Here is a 16,757-nt window from a genome sequence, read left to right as displayed (position 1 = left end):
GTGGACCATCAATAAAATATATGCAACATTAGTAAATCTGTCCTGTGTGGATGAGTAGGGGTAAGCGCTCACTGCAGAAGGGCTGCTGCCTACTCTGTCTTCTGATACACAGCGACAGATATATGCTTTTCCTCCACCCTAGTTCCAAAGATGTACTCGGAATGGTGACAGCTGCAGCGAGGTAGCATAGGAGAGAGCTGGTCAGTCGACTGGTTGGTCCAGGGACACTACCAAAGGCTCATAAGGCACTGATCCGCGAGCCAGGGTGGAGACTGGTTGATCCCACCTGTACAGGGGTCGAACAACCCATGAGGGCCTTCTTGAGATCACGATAGAGGAGCATGATTTCACTGGAGTTGGTGCTGGTCAGTTACAGAAATTGACAGCAAGTTTCTTTTCTTCGTAAAAGTCTTGGCTTCACCGATGTTCTGTCGAATGGCTGCAGGAGCCATCCTTTCATACAAGATTTGCACCATTCAAACTGGTAGTGTCCATCCAATTAGCCACTTCCCACAGCATCTGCCCAGCAACAGACATTCAGGCACCAGGATGCATACTGGGACCAGACAGTCCCCTGCCCCTACATCCGGGCTGAAACACATACCGCTTCTTAGCCTGGCAACAGGCTTCCCATATATAGCACTTGTGGACCCCAGGAGGACAGGAAGAAGGCCAAAGAACAATATTGCCAAAGGACAGGCAAAAGCCACCTTGTTGCACGGCATTCATAGTGTGCTAGCTACCCTTAGTAGGCATTTGTGGCAAATTCAAAAGTGCATGAGTAAAAAGTATAAAACAAAATACAACCATATCCACTGCCACCAGCCAATCCTAGGCACATTGTAAATGTAACAAAAAAGCCATTGCCGAAAAAGATATAAGGATACACAGTATCCTAACCGCACTTCACTTAAAAGTGATGGGTGTAATTGTAACAATACAGGAAATCTGCAAAGACAAATAGAGTCTCTCAGTACTGGCAAAAATAAACTCTTTCCTAACATTGAGCTTTGAATGCTAACATACACAAATGTCAAACGGCTTACCACTGGGATATCCCTAATCACCACTTGCTGCTCTCAAAATATTTGAGACTATGGGTTCTGTGAGCTCTCAGCATCGACTATGCTGGCTACGGCTGATGGAAGTTGCAGTGCAAACATCAGGAAGGCAAAGGTTGCAGGCCCCTTTCTTAGCACATAAGGGGTTTAATTTGGTAGCAAATACTTATATTTGTTATGCTAATCCTGTAACACATTTCCAGGAATAGAGTAATAGCAATTCCAAAACTGGGCTTCCACCTTCACCCACATGAACAGTACCACTCACCAAGCTATGAAACAAGAATTTTAAGTAAACGATGCCTTATTTCAGCTTGCACAAAATGTTTGTGAATTCTGGGAACATGACAATTTATACCATCCATACAAAGGTTAGACAGATTCCAAATTATCCGGAACAAACATTATGTGAATTAAAAATCTCAGTGCATTGGGCAAATCAAATGAATGCTTTTGACCATTAACTTACAAACTCTGAATTCTCTGGCACTTCAATCTGCAAGAAACAAAAAACATCAGGTTAGTACTTTTCAACATTGCCAATAAGTCTCTCACCATATTGCAAATTGTGTATTCTAAACACCATATTAGAGCTGCAGAAGTAAACGAAATATGTAGGTTTCAGTGCTATCACAGACACACACAGACACACACACACACACCTTATAATTAAGATGCAAAAAAGGTATACTATCTAAACCCTGTGAAACTTGAAAAAAAAACAATAAAAAGGATAATTTCATACAAGTAAATATTGTGTTTCATTTTTGCCTTTAAGTGAATACACCCGATAAGTCAAATCACAAAAATGCTAGGAGTAGTAGAAACGAAATCACACATTCGAGTTCCATCATATCAGATGTGACCCTGATGACATCGCAAAGTGACATCACATGACCTTGGCCTCAATATCTCCACATTATACGATGTCACAAATAAAACAAATTGCAAATGTGCGATTCATGAAATAAATGTTACTAAAGCAGATAAAATCAGGTTTCATTACAAATGTTTATTAATTACAATGTTGCCAAAGTATGCCAGTGGACCGCTCAAATGTAAAGCTACTATTTCAGCTGTCAAATGACTAGACACAGCCTGAAATGTACAGGTACAATACCATCAAATGCTTAAGTAGAAATATCTTATGTGTAGCAATGCGTGCACAAGATCTGCCATCATATGATATGATATGGCATTTATAGCGCGCCTATACACAAGTGCTTCAAGGCGCGACGAGGCAAGGGAGGGGAACAGAGGGAGGACAGACAACGATCCTACTAGGTCAGGTGTCAGTCAGATTGCGCACATGCGTGGGAAGGGGGCAGGGACAGTGCAGTACAAGATGATAACAATAAATAAGTAACGCCCAGCATGTGGCAAGTGCAGTACAAGATGATAGCAATAAGTAAGTAGCGGCCAGCATGTTGCAAGGGCATGGGTAAGTGCGGACAAGAGGTGTAAGGGGCTGGTAGGGGACTTTTGGGATACAGAAACAGTCCCCGAGTGCGGGGTTTCCCAGGTGGGCATTGTAGGTGTGAGACGATGGCAGGGGGGCGACCTGGGCCCGAGATAAGAGGGTGTCCAGGTAGCCAGAGTGGTTCAGGTTTCAGCCAGGAGGTCAGCAGAGGTGAGGAGGAGAGAAAGCAGAAGCAAAGAGAAAGGTTTTGAGGTGCTTCCGGAACCGGAGATGGTTCTCCTCAAGTTTAAGGGAGGCAGGGAGGCTGTTCCAGAGGGAGGCACCAGCCGAAGAAAGAGATCTACCACCAACTCTTGGAGAAGCGACTGATCCTGAGGGAGTTGGAGGTGGATGAGCAGAGAGCTCGAGAAGGAAGGTATTTAGGAAGGGAGAGTTGAAGATATTGAGGACCCAGACCTCAGAAAGCCTTGTGGACGATGCAGAGGGTTTTGAACTTAATCCTCGCAACCACTGGGAGCCAGTGCAGAGATTTCAGTCCTGGAGAGATACGATCCCTGGGATTGAGGCCAAGGACAAGTCTTGCAGTCCTGTTTTGGATAAGTTGCAGAGGGCGGAGAGTAGAAGCAGGCAGATTTGGAAAGAGGCTGTTGCAATAGTCCAGCCTAGAGAGAACCAGAGCTCTGGAGACAGTGAGCTTCTGGGGGAAGGAGAGGAAAGGAAGAATCCCTCTGAGGAGCTGCAGCTGGTAGTGTAACTTCTTAGGGACGTCAGAGATGTGAGGAGAGAAGGAGAGTGTGGAGTCGAAGATGACCCCAAGGTTTTTAGCCTTGCAGGTGGGAGCTGGAAGAGGGCCAAGAGTGGCCGGCCAGAGAGCTACAGGGAAGGAGGGAGCGGGTGTGCCGATGAGGAGAATTTCGGTCTTACTGGCATTAAGGCAGAGGTCATTGGGGGCACACCACTCCTGGATAGCAGACAGTCAGAGATGAGGAAAGGAGAGGAGGAGGCCGAGGGTAGCCTGAAAATGAGCTGGGTGTCATCCGCATAGCACTGAAAGTTGGGGCAGAGAGTGGCGATGCAGCAGGCAAGGAGTGCCAGGTATTGGTTGAACAGCCAGGGAGAGAGGTTAGACGCCTGGGGGACACCACAGGTGGAGAAAAAGATAGCAGAGAGGAAGGACCCAAGCTGGACTTGGGAGGGTCGGTCAGAGAGGAAAGAAGTCAGCCATGCCAGAGCCTGACCAGTTACAACCAGATTATCACGGAAATGGTTGAGCAGGATGGTATGGTTGACAGTGTCAAAGGCAGAAGAAAGATAAAGCAAGATGAGGACGCAGGGGGTGTTAGAGTCAAGGTTGGAGCGCAGGTCTTCACGGATGTTCAGGAGAGCAGTTTCCGTGCTTCTGGCAGCTCTGAAACCAGACTGATGCTCATGAAGACAACCAACAGATTCAGTGTGGATATGGCCAGTTTCTCCAAGAGCTTGCCCAGGAAGGGAGTAATGGAGATTGGGCGATCGTTAGCCGGGCAGGAGGGGTCGGCAGAGGGTTTCTTAAGAAGATGGTGCACAAGAGAGTGCATCAGGGGGGAAGGGAAGACTCCAGTGGTGAAGGAGTGATTGCAGAAATCAGCCAGGACAGGAGCCAGGGTGTCAATGGGGTCCTTGATGGTTTTAGAGGAACAGGGGTGAACCTGTTTGGACGAGACTTTCATAGATCAGACTTGTCTAGAAACCTTGTCAGTGGAGAACAGGGGAAAGGCAGAGAAGGAGGGAGGAGAGGTGCCCGGAGAAGGGCCAGAGGAAGAGCAGGAAGTAGAGGGAGAAGGGGGAGAGGAGGAGAGAGAGGACAGGATGTCCTGAGTTTTTGAGATGAAGTGAGAAGCCAGTGCCGTGCAGAGGGCCTGGGAAGGGACAGGAGAGGTAGAGACTGCGGCAGGATTGGCCAGTTCCTTGCAGATTTTAAAGAGTTCAGCCGAGTTGTTAGATGCTGCAAAGACACAGGCTTGGATATGAGCTCTCTTCTTGGTTAGGACAGAGAGTCCGTATTGCCTTTGCAACAGGCGGCAGGCCAGTTTGTCAGAGGATGCACATGAAGCACGCTATTTCCTCTCAGTCACCCTGCACTTGCGTTTTAGGGTGACTAGGTCTGAGTCGTACCAGGAGTTGCACTTGGCTTTGGGCTTCAGGCGGATTCTCGTGACAGGGGCAAGGATATCAAGAGTATCAGATATAGCAGAGTGGAGCATGGAGAGGGCGGTGTCAGGGTGAGAGTCAGCCAAGGGTGAGGGGGGTGAGAAGGTGGCGGAGAAAGCCTCAGCTGACACACGCTTCATGGGTCGGATGACCGAGAAGGTGGGTGGCAGTGATGGAAGTGGCTTGGCCCGAGGGGTAGGGAGGGTAAGGTGGGAGGAGAGGAGAAAGTGATCACTTCAGGAGAGATAAGTGGTGAGAGGGACAGAGAGGGAAAGGTCTGAAGAGATCAGAACATCCAGAGTGTGCCCTGCAGAGTGAGTCGGGCCAGAGGGGAGAATAGTGAGTGAGAGAGAGTCGCAGAGATCATGGAAGAGTCCAGAGGGAGGACAGGAGGCACCCAGGTGGATGTTGAAGTCTCCAAGAAGGAGGAGTTGAGTGGTAGAGGCCAGGAGTGAGGAGAGGGCTGCCCACTCAGAGAGGAAGGAGGAAATCTAACCAGGTGGCCGATAGATAGTAGCCACAGTAAGGGAATGGCTAGGGGAGAGAGAGAGCCTGCAGGCGAGGCATTCAAAAGAGGAGTAGGCCTGCGTAGGAGTAACAGAGGCAGGAATCCACTCAGGGAAGATCAGGGCTACACCCCCACCGGAGCGGTTGGACCTGGGCGCAGAGAGGATCTTGTAGCCGTTGGGTAGGAGCGTATCAAAGCTTGCGACAGAGCTGGCCGTGACCCATGTCTCGATGAGACCTAGGACGTCAAGGTCAACTTCTTCCAGAAGGCGGCAGATATCAGAGGAGTGTTTGACAGCAGAGCGAGAATTTAGGGTGACAATATGGAGAAGGTTGCCATCCTTGAAGGCCTTCCGGGGAGGGGTACACATCAGAGGTATGCCCTGCGGAGGAGTAGAAGGATCCTGAGAGGGGGCAGAGAGGGAAGGGGAAGGCGAGGTAGCCAAAGAGGGGGCAGTGGTAGTCACAGAAAGGGGAGAAGGGACAGCAAGAGAGGAAAGGAAGTTGAGGAGGCGCAGGAAGCGTCTATCAAAGAGGTGAAGGTTGGCCTGAGGGCCTTCGACCAAGACGGTTCCATTAGTGTAAACATTAATGATGACCTTAGAGTAATGGAAGGAGGCCAGGAGGGCATCCCAGCGAGTGCCACCATTAATGGGAGAAGAAGAGAAAGGAGAGAGCACAGAGACCATGTGAATGGTCCATAGGTCGGGTGAAGGCACAACAAAGAGGATGTCGGTGAGAGTTTCCTTGGAGGAGGCACTGGTGTAGGCGTCAGCGATAGGGATGCCAGGGTTGGAGACCAGGATGTCCTTTTTAAACGTCTTCTTACCAGATTTAGTGAGGAGAGCAGGATAGTCAATAGAGAAGCAGTTAGAAAAGATAGGAGACACAGAGAGCATCATAGAGTAGATGGGAGAGGATGAGGGTGGAGGGGAGAGGGGGAGACACTAGCGAAGGACACTAGACTAGGAGCCGGTGCGATACCACAGCGAGTAGAGCTCTTGCTTTGACATCCGTGCAGAGCCTGCTGACGCAGGTTCGAATCCCGGCAGGGCCAAACTCAGCCCTTCATCCTTCCGGGGTCGATAAATGAGCACCACACACCGTGGGTAGTAATAAGCAGCGCTCAGATACCCAAGGGTTTGTAGCGCTATATAAATGCTAAATTATTTATTACTATTAGACAAGACATTAGAGTCAAGCAAGTTGAGCAATAGGACAGACGCTCAGGATTAAGGAGTTTACACAATGCACATGTTAAAGACAGGTTTAAGACACACCTAAGTTTGAGAATCCTAAATAAGGGAGAAAAGGCCTTATTTTTCACAATGCAATTCTCTTAAATACTGAAACAGTGAGTATTAGAAACACACGGGAAAGAAACCGAGTTTATGACAGAAGCAAGCATCATATGCACAGACACAGCCTCAGACGCCTGGGTACAACCATCTTATGCCTGAGGCTCAGCTCTACTGTTTAGGCCCAGCCTCGTATATCCAATTAAAGGCTCTAGCAGTGCTCCAGATAAGATTTTGAGGTGGGAGTATTTTACTCCCATTTTTAACCTTTGAGATTAAATGCGATTTTAAGAGAGTAAAAATTACTTTTCTCCTTTGCAAGAGAGTAAAATGTATGTGACATCTGTCATGATGCCTACCCCCGGAGCACCAGGCCAGGCCCAGCACCCCCGGGAGCAGGCATCATGCCCCCGGGTAAAAGCCCAGCGGCCCCTTATAGGGGCTCTTTGGACTCTGTCCTGGCGCCGTTGACGCCAGGCTCATGTTGGACATCAGTCCTGGCGCCATAGGCGCCAGGCTCATAAAGGAAGGTGTTTTGTGCACTTACCTGATGCAGACCGTGCTGCAAGATTCAGGCCTCCCTGAGACCTGAAAGGGACTATTTTTTCATTGGGACTATTTTGCCACTCGGGCATGGCCAGGGAAGGATACTTACCTGGAACTACTTTGGGGGCTATTTAAGCCACGCCCAGACAGTAGCTCACGCTTCGCGTTGTTCTGCATCCAAGCAGCTGAATGCTCACCGTGTCTGCTCCTGCATCTGGTCTCCAGCCACGCCCGCCTCGATCCTGGAACACCTGTAAGGAAAGAAGAGAAAGGTGAAAACCAAGAATTTTATCAAACTTCTTACCTGTATCCGAAACCTTCACGCCAGCGTTCCTGAGAAAAGACTTTCATTTAAAAGCACTGCGTTGCTCGCTGCAGCGCCGCCCTTCACTCGCCTGTCCTCGGGAGTTCTTCTGGCTCCACCGCGACTGTCTGCACCGGTTGCCACATCTCTGCGCCTAGGGGAGAGAAGAAGAGACAAAAGGTGAGCAGAAGGAACATATGAGGAAAGCCTATTTTTCCGCCATAACACTTACCGGTCTTCTGTTGGTGGACCATTCCTCATTTCGGGTCGGCACCGCTTCGTTGGCAGGTACCGCACCCCGGCCCCTATGGGGAAAGGACAAAAGACATTACTGGAGGAATATAAAGACATTAAGAGGGATCGCCCCCATCGTTAACTCACCTGAGTTCACCATCGGCAATTCAATCCCTCAACGCATCGCCTTCATTCTGCACCTGAAATTAAGGACAGATCACAGGTTAGGAAGGCAACAGAAAAGGAGGCTCTACACTTGAACTTTTGTAATCTTCATACTTACGGCGTTCCGCTCGGAAAAGTCAAGTGGATTTTGCCAGCGCCATTCTGAAAACCAGTGAAGTAACTGGACAAACACGCGCCCCTGCACCAGAAGCAGGATGGAGAGTTCATCCTTTCAAACCATAAGGTGAGCTTCAACCGGGGATTTCGGAGGAAGTTAGAGAAGAATGAAGGGAGGAAGGGGGGAGCAAACACACTATTCTGCAGTCTGTTAATCCCCTTTCTCATCTGCAGAAGGATATTCCTACGGGCCAGACAAGCAAGATTTGAGGATCCTGTTCAGTCGGTGTTCCGAGTTCCGCGCATCACGCTCGAAGAGGCCACAGCAACCCAGACTAGACCAGCGCCTCCGTGGGAGTCAGGTGAGCGTTACAACATCCAGCCAACATGTGCAAAAACTGTATGGAAATCATTACTATGCGGCAGCTTTCTGCGTTGTGACAGAATACACCTTTCATTTATTTCTCTAAGGTCTGGCCATTCGATCTCTCCTGTATATATTTAAATGTTGAAAACACAAAAACCTAGCCAATTACATAGTAAAGCAAGCATGAGTTGTATTGTGCGTTTTGAGATTCGATAGCACAAATGTCTTTTGAAAGTCCTAATTTCCTGGAGCTATTACTACCTAAAGGTATGCCAATGTTATGATAAAACAGTGCAGAGAGGCAAGGACTCCATGTTCAATTCTATATCTAATTTCATGGATGGTGAAATAAATATTTATATAGCGCTTTTTGCAAACCGCTGTACATATTTATCCGAATTATCACCAAACTGAAGTCGGTATTCTTTTTACGACCTTGAAAGGATGAAAGGCTGAGTTGGCCTTGCTGACATTCGAACCTGCAACCTACAGATAATGCACAGATCGCAGCAACGGATGCTCAACCGGCTGAGATATCTTATTGGCCAACATTGCTCAGAGGTCGGTTAACGTATCAACTGAGGTATAATATTCAGTGCCTAGATGTTGGACGAACCATGTATGAAGCACTACATAAAGTTAAATACCTATTTGGATTATCACAGGGAAATGTTTTGCTGAGTTTCTATTTCAATTGCAAATGTAACTTTCATTAGTTTGTTTTTGAACAGCGCTATCACTTCCTGGAGAGTCAGGTTCTGGGTGTTTTAATTGTATGTAGTCTTGAAGATTTGAGAGGCTACAACACCAGTGATTTGTGTAATGACAATCACTCACCCTTGAACAAAGACTCTGCTGCCACTGACCATTTATAGTAATGTTCCCAATTGACTGCAAGGTTGAATGGATGTAAACTAGACCATGCATAGTCATCATTTTGAACACTGTTTTTATAATTAGAGTACATTAAATTATAGTGTAAAAATGATCTGCCTCCGGATGATTATGCACACAGCACAGGAACTCTGAAAAAAACAATAGTGCAATACTTGTTTTCTTTCACTGGGAAAAAAAGCATCATTTGTTACAAAATATTAATTTTCAATTGCAACTTAGTTTTCCATCTTATTAATTTTACAATCCTAATATGCTATGAAAATAAACATGCACAGTGCTTCTGTTTGTGCAACACAGGAGAAGCTGAATGGAAATATACCATTCCTTTTATCATAGTGTGCAGTTTCCTTTTTTTGAAAGGCTTCAGATAAATGCATTCTGTTTCAGAGGCTTTTATCCATGGGTTGCAAATTACATCCATGCAGATAAAAATCAAAATAAGCCTTCTGATTTCTGTCAAGTAACCTGACCTTTGCACTGCCCTCTGCTCTAAACTTCTGTGTAAATGTACTCAGGAAAATAATAAAGTTGTCGTATTTACAAGATTTTCATGCGTAACAAGGCCTAGTACGCACCTTATCTGGAGGCATGGGCTGTAGAGTGCAGATTGCCATCTGTGAGGGTGTGAAAGCCCTAGCTTTATTGATTTGTATTAATAAAAAAAATGATGTGGGTAATTCTGTTTCTAAAAGGGGAGTCTGTTAATCAGACCCCCCTTTCATAAAGCTCTAGGCCAAACACATCGTGCATTCATGTACCTTTGCTGCACTAGCCTCCAGTCAACTGCAGCATTTGCTCTTCAGTGAAACAGGGCAGGTTTAGAAATCACACGTGGGTTCCTGGCAGCGGCTGAGGGCCAATGTCACTGCAGCCAGGGGTGGCAGTTTAACTTCTGCACCTCTAATCTCTCTCATCTCTGACTGTCGGTCTGCAATCCAGGAGTGACCTCTGCCTTAATGCCAGTAAGACAGAGAGCCTCCTCATCGGCACTCCTGCACCTTCCTTTCCTGTCACTCTCTGGCCAGCCTCCCTTGTCCCTCTCCATGCTCCCACCTGTGAGGCTAAGAACCTCAGGGTCATCTTCGACTCCACGCTTTCCTTTTCTCCAAACATCTCTGACTTCTCTAAGAAATCAAACTACCAACTGCACCTCCTCAGAGGGATTCTTCCTTTCCTCTCCTTCCCCCCAGAAGCTCACTGTCTCTCGGACTCTGGTTCTCTCCAGGGTAGACTACTGCAACAGCCTCTTTCTAAATCTGCTTGCTACTACTCTCTGCCCTTTGCTACTCATACAGAACAGGACTGCGAGACTTGTACTTGGCTTCAAGTCCAGGGATCGTATCTCTACAGCCCTGGAATCCCTTCATTGACTCCCAGTGGCTGCAAGGATTAAATTCAAGACCCTATGCATGGTCCACAAGGCCTTCTGGGGCTTTGGTCCGCAATACCTTCAACTCTCCCTTCGGAAATACCTTCTTACTCAAGCTCTTCGCTCCTCCACCTCCAACTCCCTCAGGGTCCGTCGCTTCTCCAAGCAACGAGTTGGTGGTAGATCTCTTTCTTCGGCTGGGGCCTCCCTCTGGAACAGCCTCCCTGCCTCTCTGAAACTTGAGAACCACCTCAAGACTTTCCTCTTTGCTTCTGTCTTCTCTCTCCCTCTCCCCTGCTGATCTATGTCTGATCCTGCACTGGGCACCTGGCCACCCTCTAATTTCTGGCCCAGATCATTGCCGACCCAGCTGCATACCAGCACTGCCTACTAACAACCCTTGCACTTGGGTCTGTATCTGTTACCCTACAGCCCCCTTACCTGCACTTATTGACACCCGTTGCCTACGCTTAATTCTTACACTTGCCACCTCCTGTTTTTTTTTATCACATGTTCGGCACTTTCCACTCCTCCTCTGCCCCTCGCACTTCCCCCTTCCCTCACCCCTGCACTTGCGCATTCTCAATGTCACTGGGCCTAGTAAGATTGTTTTGTCCTCCCTTGTACCCCTCCCTTGCCTCGTCACACCTTGAAACACTTGTGTATGGGCACAATAAAAATACAATATCATATCAATCTAAAATGTAATAATTGTGTCCTCATCAGTCTGACGGCAAGGTAATCTCTCAAATAAGCCATAACTGGATTATTAACAAAGCCAGCCTCACACCAAGGTGTTGCACTACTGAGGTCCTTTAAATTAGATAGGCACGGCAAAGGGGCCAAGTTAGAGTAGCCATAGAGGGAAAGGTGTATCTGAGAAGGGTTTCTATCCTCTTGCTTTCTTGTTGGGGCTCTTTCACCCCCGGTTCCATCCATTTTCTGCAGGACAAGATACTCTGGGTATGATGAAAGAAGGCAAGTGGCACTTATTACACTAGTGACAGAGATTGGAACCCTTACAGGAGGCTTGCTTTTGTCCAATCCCTGTGACATTTTGTTTTTATAAGGAAGGGCTCTGCCACTCCCTCCTTGATTCATTTTATACTTTTGAAGAAGACAAGAAGAATTCGCTGGACCTCTACTGGGAGTGCAGTCCATTCCAAAGTCCTCTAACAGTGAACCAGTGAGGTGTATCTCAAATGCATTCAAACCAGAGGAGAGGTCTCTACTCTAGCCATTCCCTGGGAACAGTGGGGATGAACTGCTGTGGACCAAGGCCTGCCATACTGTCAGCTGCACTGGAAATGGGTCTGTCACCGGAGGGGAAGGAACCCCTGTAAGTGCCAGCCAAACACACTGGACTGGGAGAGCAGAGGAAGTACTGACCAGGTCTTTGGAGCCCCCAGATTAGGACTCCCAGCAACAAGAAAGCTCAGGAGCAGCTGGAATCTTGTGTGCACAGCTTTGAACCATGTTCAACATCCTTTGAAATGACACAGGACCTGCAATTCTGCTTTTGGCACTTAACGCCGAGCCGACCCACACAGAGCTTTGTCTCCCAGCCGACTCGACGTGTTGCTGGATCAATGTGACTTGCTGCATCTCGGGTCTGGTTCGACCACAAGGAAAGAGCAGAGAAGCACAGTTCGACACTGTCGAACCACTCAAGACCACGAATAAGGCATTGTCAAGAGGCCGTCCCCCTGGTCAACTTTTGGGGCAATAGTGGCTTAAAAGTCCCTTTATCAATCCTTTTCTTTTAAAGAAATATCTATTAAACAGTGACATTGCTGCTATTGCTTGCATGATCACCCCTCCTCAAGTACCCAGAGTGCTATCTGTTCCAGTTTTGCATATTCGTTATTCACTCCACAGGGCTTGGTTTTTGTTAGTGTTTTTAACTAGCTGATTGCATTTTCGATTTAGTAGTGTATATATTTTTTAAAACCTTCATTGGACAGTCTTTTATTTTGGATTCTTTGGGCTATTTCTTTTTGCATTGTATTGTTATCACTTCACATCGCTGCTGAGAGCACAGCATGCCCTCGACACACGTTACCACAAAAAGAAAAAGATGTATACCCATCGGGCTGGGCCCATTTTACCTTTATGATTGGGATCATTGCTGGTTTAGTAGTAGTGTGGGGATGAGTAGGAAGTGTAGCTGCCATTACTCATCCAGGTACTCCTTGTTAGGGAGAATTCTCAGAAATGTGCTAATTCCCTCCACCTTAGAGACCCCCAGCAAACTTTGCTGGATTTTGAGGACTTTTTTTTTTTAACCTGGAGAGAGTGAGACCCTTTTTCCCACTCTCTCATGTATTTTAATGTGATTTTGAACTCTGTTTCTTTTGGTTGTCGAGTCTGACAAACTCCATAGGCATCATCTTTTTACATTGTGTCACACAGAACCTTCAGTGCAGTGGCACAGGGAAGTCTTTCAGATTTCCCAAAGGTTTAAATACCTTCTCTTGGATAAACTATTGTTTCCAAGAGCAGTAAAGTGAAATTGACTTCACTTACATGTGTAACTTTCTAGACCCAGCACACACTATCTTACAATAGGGTTCTGAATTAGTATCCCTTTGTCTAGCTTCTCATGTAACATTTTTTATGTTACCCGTTTCTCACTGAATGGCTGGTGGCAGTGGTTTCATTTTAACTACTGTGGTGTGAATTTACTGCGGGTTGCGTTCGCAGCTGCAGTAAAGCACCCAAGGGTGCCATTTTTGTCAAAATGATCCCGGTCTTCTTTTTTCGACATTTCTTTGTGGAAAGATCCTTCTTGAGATTTACTCTGCGCACCAAATCATGTTTGGGTCCATTGTTCGCTGTGGGTTTGGCGGGATTCCCGAGTGAAGCCCGCCTCTGGCTCCAGGGTGTCTGGGGTAGGCAGTAAGGAAGGGAGGTGCCCGAAACTCCCTGTGCTTAGTCTCCTAGGAGACCCTAATGCACTCTGTAGTGATTGGCCGGCTGACTGTCCGGCAAGGACAGCCACCCTGCTGGGTGACTGACAGCTAGGCTGAAATGAATGGGAGAGAACTGAATAAAAGGCGAGGCTTTTGGCTTGGATGGCAGAGTCGACCACTGGACGAAGGAACCCGAAGAAGAACTTTAAGAGGACGCCTGCTGCAACTCCTGGACCGTTGGTTTGCCCGGTGAAGCCCTGCTGCTGTGCTGAAACTCCAAATTCATATCGACAGAGAAGCCCCTGCAAGGACGACTTCTTTCCTTGAGTTGGTGGGACCAATCAACTCCAAAGTAAGCCACCTGGAAATCCTTCTCGGAGCTGGTTGAATTTCCACAGAGTTGTTGCTGGAAACCGTATAGCCAGGGAGGGGAACACCAGATTGTGTGCGTTGCTTTTAGGCTGGACAAGAGCTCCAGGAAGAGCCTCCGGTCTCCCAGGAAGCAGGACTGACCGAGCCTGAGCACCCTCAACAGAGTGTGGGACCCCAGAAGCAAGGAAAGTCCATCTCGACAGCCAGGAACATCAGTGTTGCTATTTGCAGTAGTCGCGAGGAGCTGAAACACTGAAGTGCCACTTGTTGGAAAGATTGGCGGTTGCGAGCGGTGACCATCCCATTGCAGTGCAGGAGTTTTTTTTTACAATCGCTGGGGGTGCTGGGGTAGTTCCGAGTTCCCTTGGCCAAGGGATTAATTGGTTTTCTCCTCCATTTTTTGTGACAATCATTATTTCAGTTTTGCCTGGGTTGATTTTGAGGGAATTGGAATTGAAAGCCTGAGTCCCCAGAAGTCCTCCCTCTTGTCCCCACGACTGAGGCCCAGGAACAGAGATCTGCAGAGCTTCACAGGAACAGAAGTCATCTGCTGCACTTTTTCTAAAATACAAAGGTACTGTAAAGTCTGAGAGGACTTCCCTCTTGTTGTAGAGTTGCTTGCATCTTCTACCTTTCACAAGTCTAACAGCTTGTGGCCCATTAAGATTCTTCTTTCTTCAAAGACTTCTAAAACACTGTGCAAAGTCTTTGTCTACTTACCTGCAAAGATGTACTTCAGCTCAGATAGACTTTTGCCTATTGACTTTGGCTTAGCCTTTTTCACTGACTCTTCTTGGAGGACCTGAACATATATGCCTGCTTAAGAATATTTGTGGTGTCTTGTATGTTCTAAATAACCTTTTCCTTTTACCAACTTCAACAGTATTCTAAATGCAAACAGTAAGATATTAACGTCCCTAGGACCCTAGTTATTGAAGTCACCTGAGGGTGAAGGTTGTGTCTGCGGGCCATCCCAAAAGGGTCTTAACTGATTTAGAAACTAAGAGTGTACAGTACTGAAGTGTATTTGTGTGCTACTTTTATATTGCTCCCTTTTGAAGAAGGCTTACTCGAACTGACTGATAAAAAATTAATAATTGTTTATTCAAGAAACCTTGTGCGTAAGTGTTTATTTGAATACTTGTCACTGTAAATCTCTGTGTACCTCCCCTACAGCTCACACTGACCCCTCTTAAGATAAGCCTGGCTGCTCAACACGCCACCAAAACTGTGTAGTACAAGCTTATACCAAAGGTTTGGTTTCCTATACCTGTAGTCAGAGTTGTGTGTAGTGCACCCAAAGGGTACTGCATACAAGCTTTGCCTAACACTCCTGCATAGCAGTAGTCATTTTATCACACCCAGTGCTACCTCATATGCCTAATGAAGAGTTATGTGTAATGCAGTCTCGTATGGCCAACCCAGCCTCAAGTCCAATGGCCCCTTCTTCCATCCCTTCATACCTGGAGTAATGCAGCCCTTCAACCCTGCAGCATCCCTGCTTGGGTGCGGCAGGCACTCTGGAGGCTGTCAGTATTCTAGGTGATTCACAAAGTGGGAGACCATAGAACACTGCACCAAAAGAAGAGTAGCTCTCAATAACTTTGCTTCTCTGCACTTGTCTCATGACAAGAGTATCAGGGTGGTAGTTGAAGAATGTAGGATTCTGTCTCCACCGCACACTTTCCTTCTGGGAGAGTGCATTATGAACCACATTTGACCAGCAGCATAGGTGAAAGCCTGATAGGAATTAAAAACCGTCCTACATTCCCTTGGTACCATTGGCCAACACTTGACAGTATGTAAATGCCAATTTGCAGTAGAGGATTGGGGGTCTACACCAAGGACATTATTATGAAATAAGTTCAAAGCATTGCATTTTGAAACATGTTAGGCAAATGATATTGGGTAAAGTTTGATAGAAATAAAAGAAAACTTTGTTATTTGATAGTGGGATGCGAAAATGGGTGTTCTCGAAGGAGATTTGCCCTTCCGTCAACTATGGAGGAGCCAGGGAAGGGTAGGGCCAGTGAAAGCTTTGTGCTCCCTTAGCTGCAGTGACCACCTGCAGGAACACGCCTGGGTCAGTGTTGTGGCAGGTTTACCCATTCTACTGAGTGTCCAAGCTTACACATGTCCAATTGTATCAAATTTCTTTTGTAGCAGGTGCTCTAGAGCATTCCTGCAATTGAGGTCTGCTTGCTGTGCCGGATATAAGTTGACGGATCACATACCGAAAAAGGTGTTCAATGAGGACAGTCCCCGTTTCCTGCCTTAAGAGGTGATCAAGTTGGAGCTGGCGGCAAACTCCTGTGGACTCCAGAGGCAGGCTGGAGTGGGGTCATTTTAAAAAAAAAACTCTGTGTAGGTATGTGTCTGGGTGAGTGCATGCAAGGTGGTGTGTGTGGGGGGCAGAGGGGTAGCAGGAGAGCAGGTGCTGGAGAGGATGGGGGTTATTGAGCTTGAAGAGATTTTTCCGTAAATCTTTTGATGGCAATTCCGCCATCTTTTGACCAATGACTGCAATCATTATGGGTCAATGCAGGCATATGGTGGTATAGCCTGCATGAAAAACTCTTCCTATAGTGGCAATATACTGCATTGTTGGGCATAGCTAGCACAAGTGTGCTCTGACAGCATTAATACTGATTTTGTTAGGTACAACCAACACAAATGTGTTCTTATGTGACAATCCTGGCATTATTAGGTATAGCCAACCTGAGTGCTTTCTTACAGTGGGCCTACTGGCATACATTTAAAGAGCTAGCATTAAAATGTTTTCTCACAGTGGTATAATATTGCCATATTGTAGCAACTGCACAAGCATCATTAAGTGTGGTTTACAGTGACAAATCTGGCATGTATTGTGAGCAAATGCTCCTGGGTATTGTTGGTCACCTGGCATCTACAGGATTCTTTTTATGTATTACCCTACAGCTGCGCTTCTTTTTTTAAATTGTATTGTATTTAGTTTGATCGCAAATGACAAACGTTTACA

The 16,757-nt window shown here is 46.9% G+C and overlaps 1 protein-coding gene across 3 annotated transcripts in view; it reads right to left on the bottom strand.

The window, feature by feature from the left end:
- Positions 1-16,757, bottom strand: part of LGALS8 (galectin 8) — an 898,608-nt gene that overhangs the window by 310,471 nt on the left and 571,380 nt on the right. For all 3 annotated transcript variants that reach the window (XM_069607929.1, XM_069607930.1, XM_069607928.1), the window contains one exon: positions 1,531-1,557. In XM_069607929.1, the coding sequence (XP_069464030.1) occupies positions 1,531-1,557 (27 nt within the window). The remainder of the gene's footprint in view (positions 1-1,530; positions 1,558-16,757) is intronic.

Source organism: Ambystoma mexicanum, chromosome 4q (assembly GCF_040938575.1).
Source record: "Ambystoma mexicanum isolate Mex_15411 chromosome 4q, UKY_AmexF1_1, whole genome shotgun sequence".
NCBI lineage: Eukaryota > Metazoa > Chordata > Amphibia > Caudata > Ambystomatidae > Ambystoma > Ambystoma mexicanum.
This window is presented reverse-complemented; position numbering and strand designations above follow the sequence as displayed.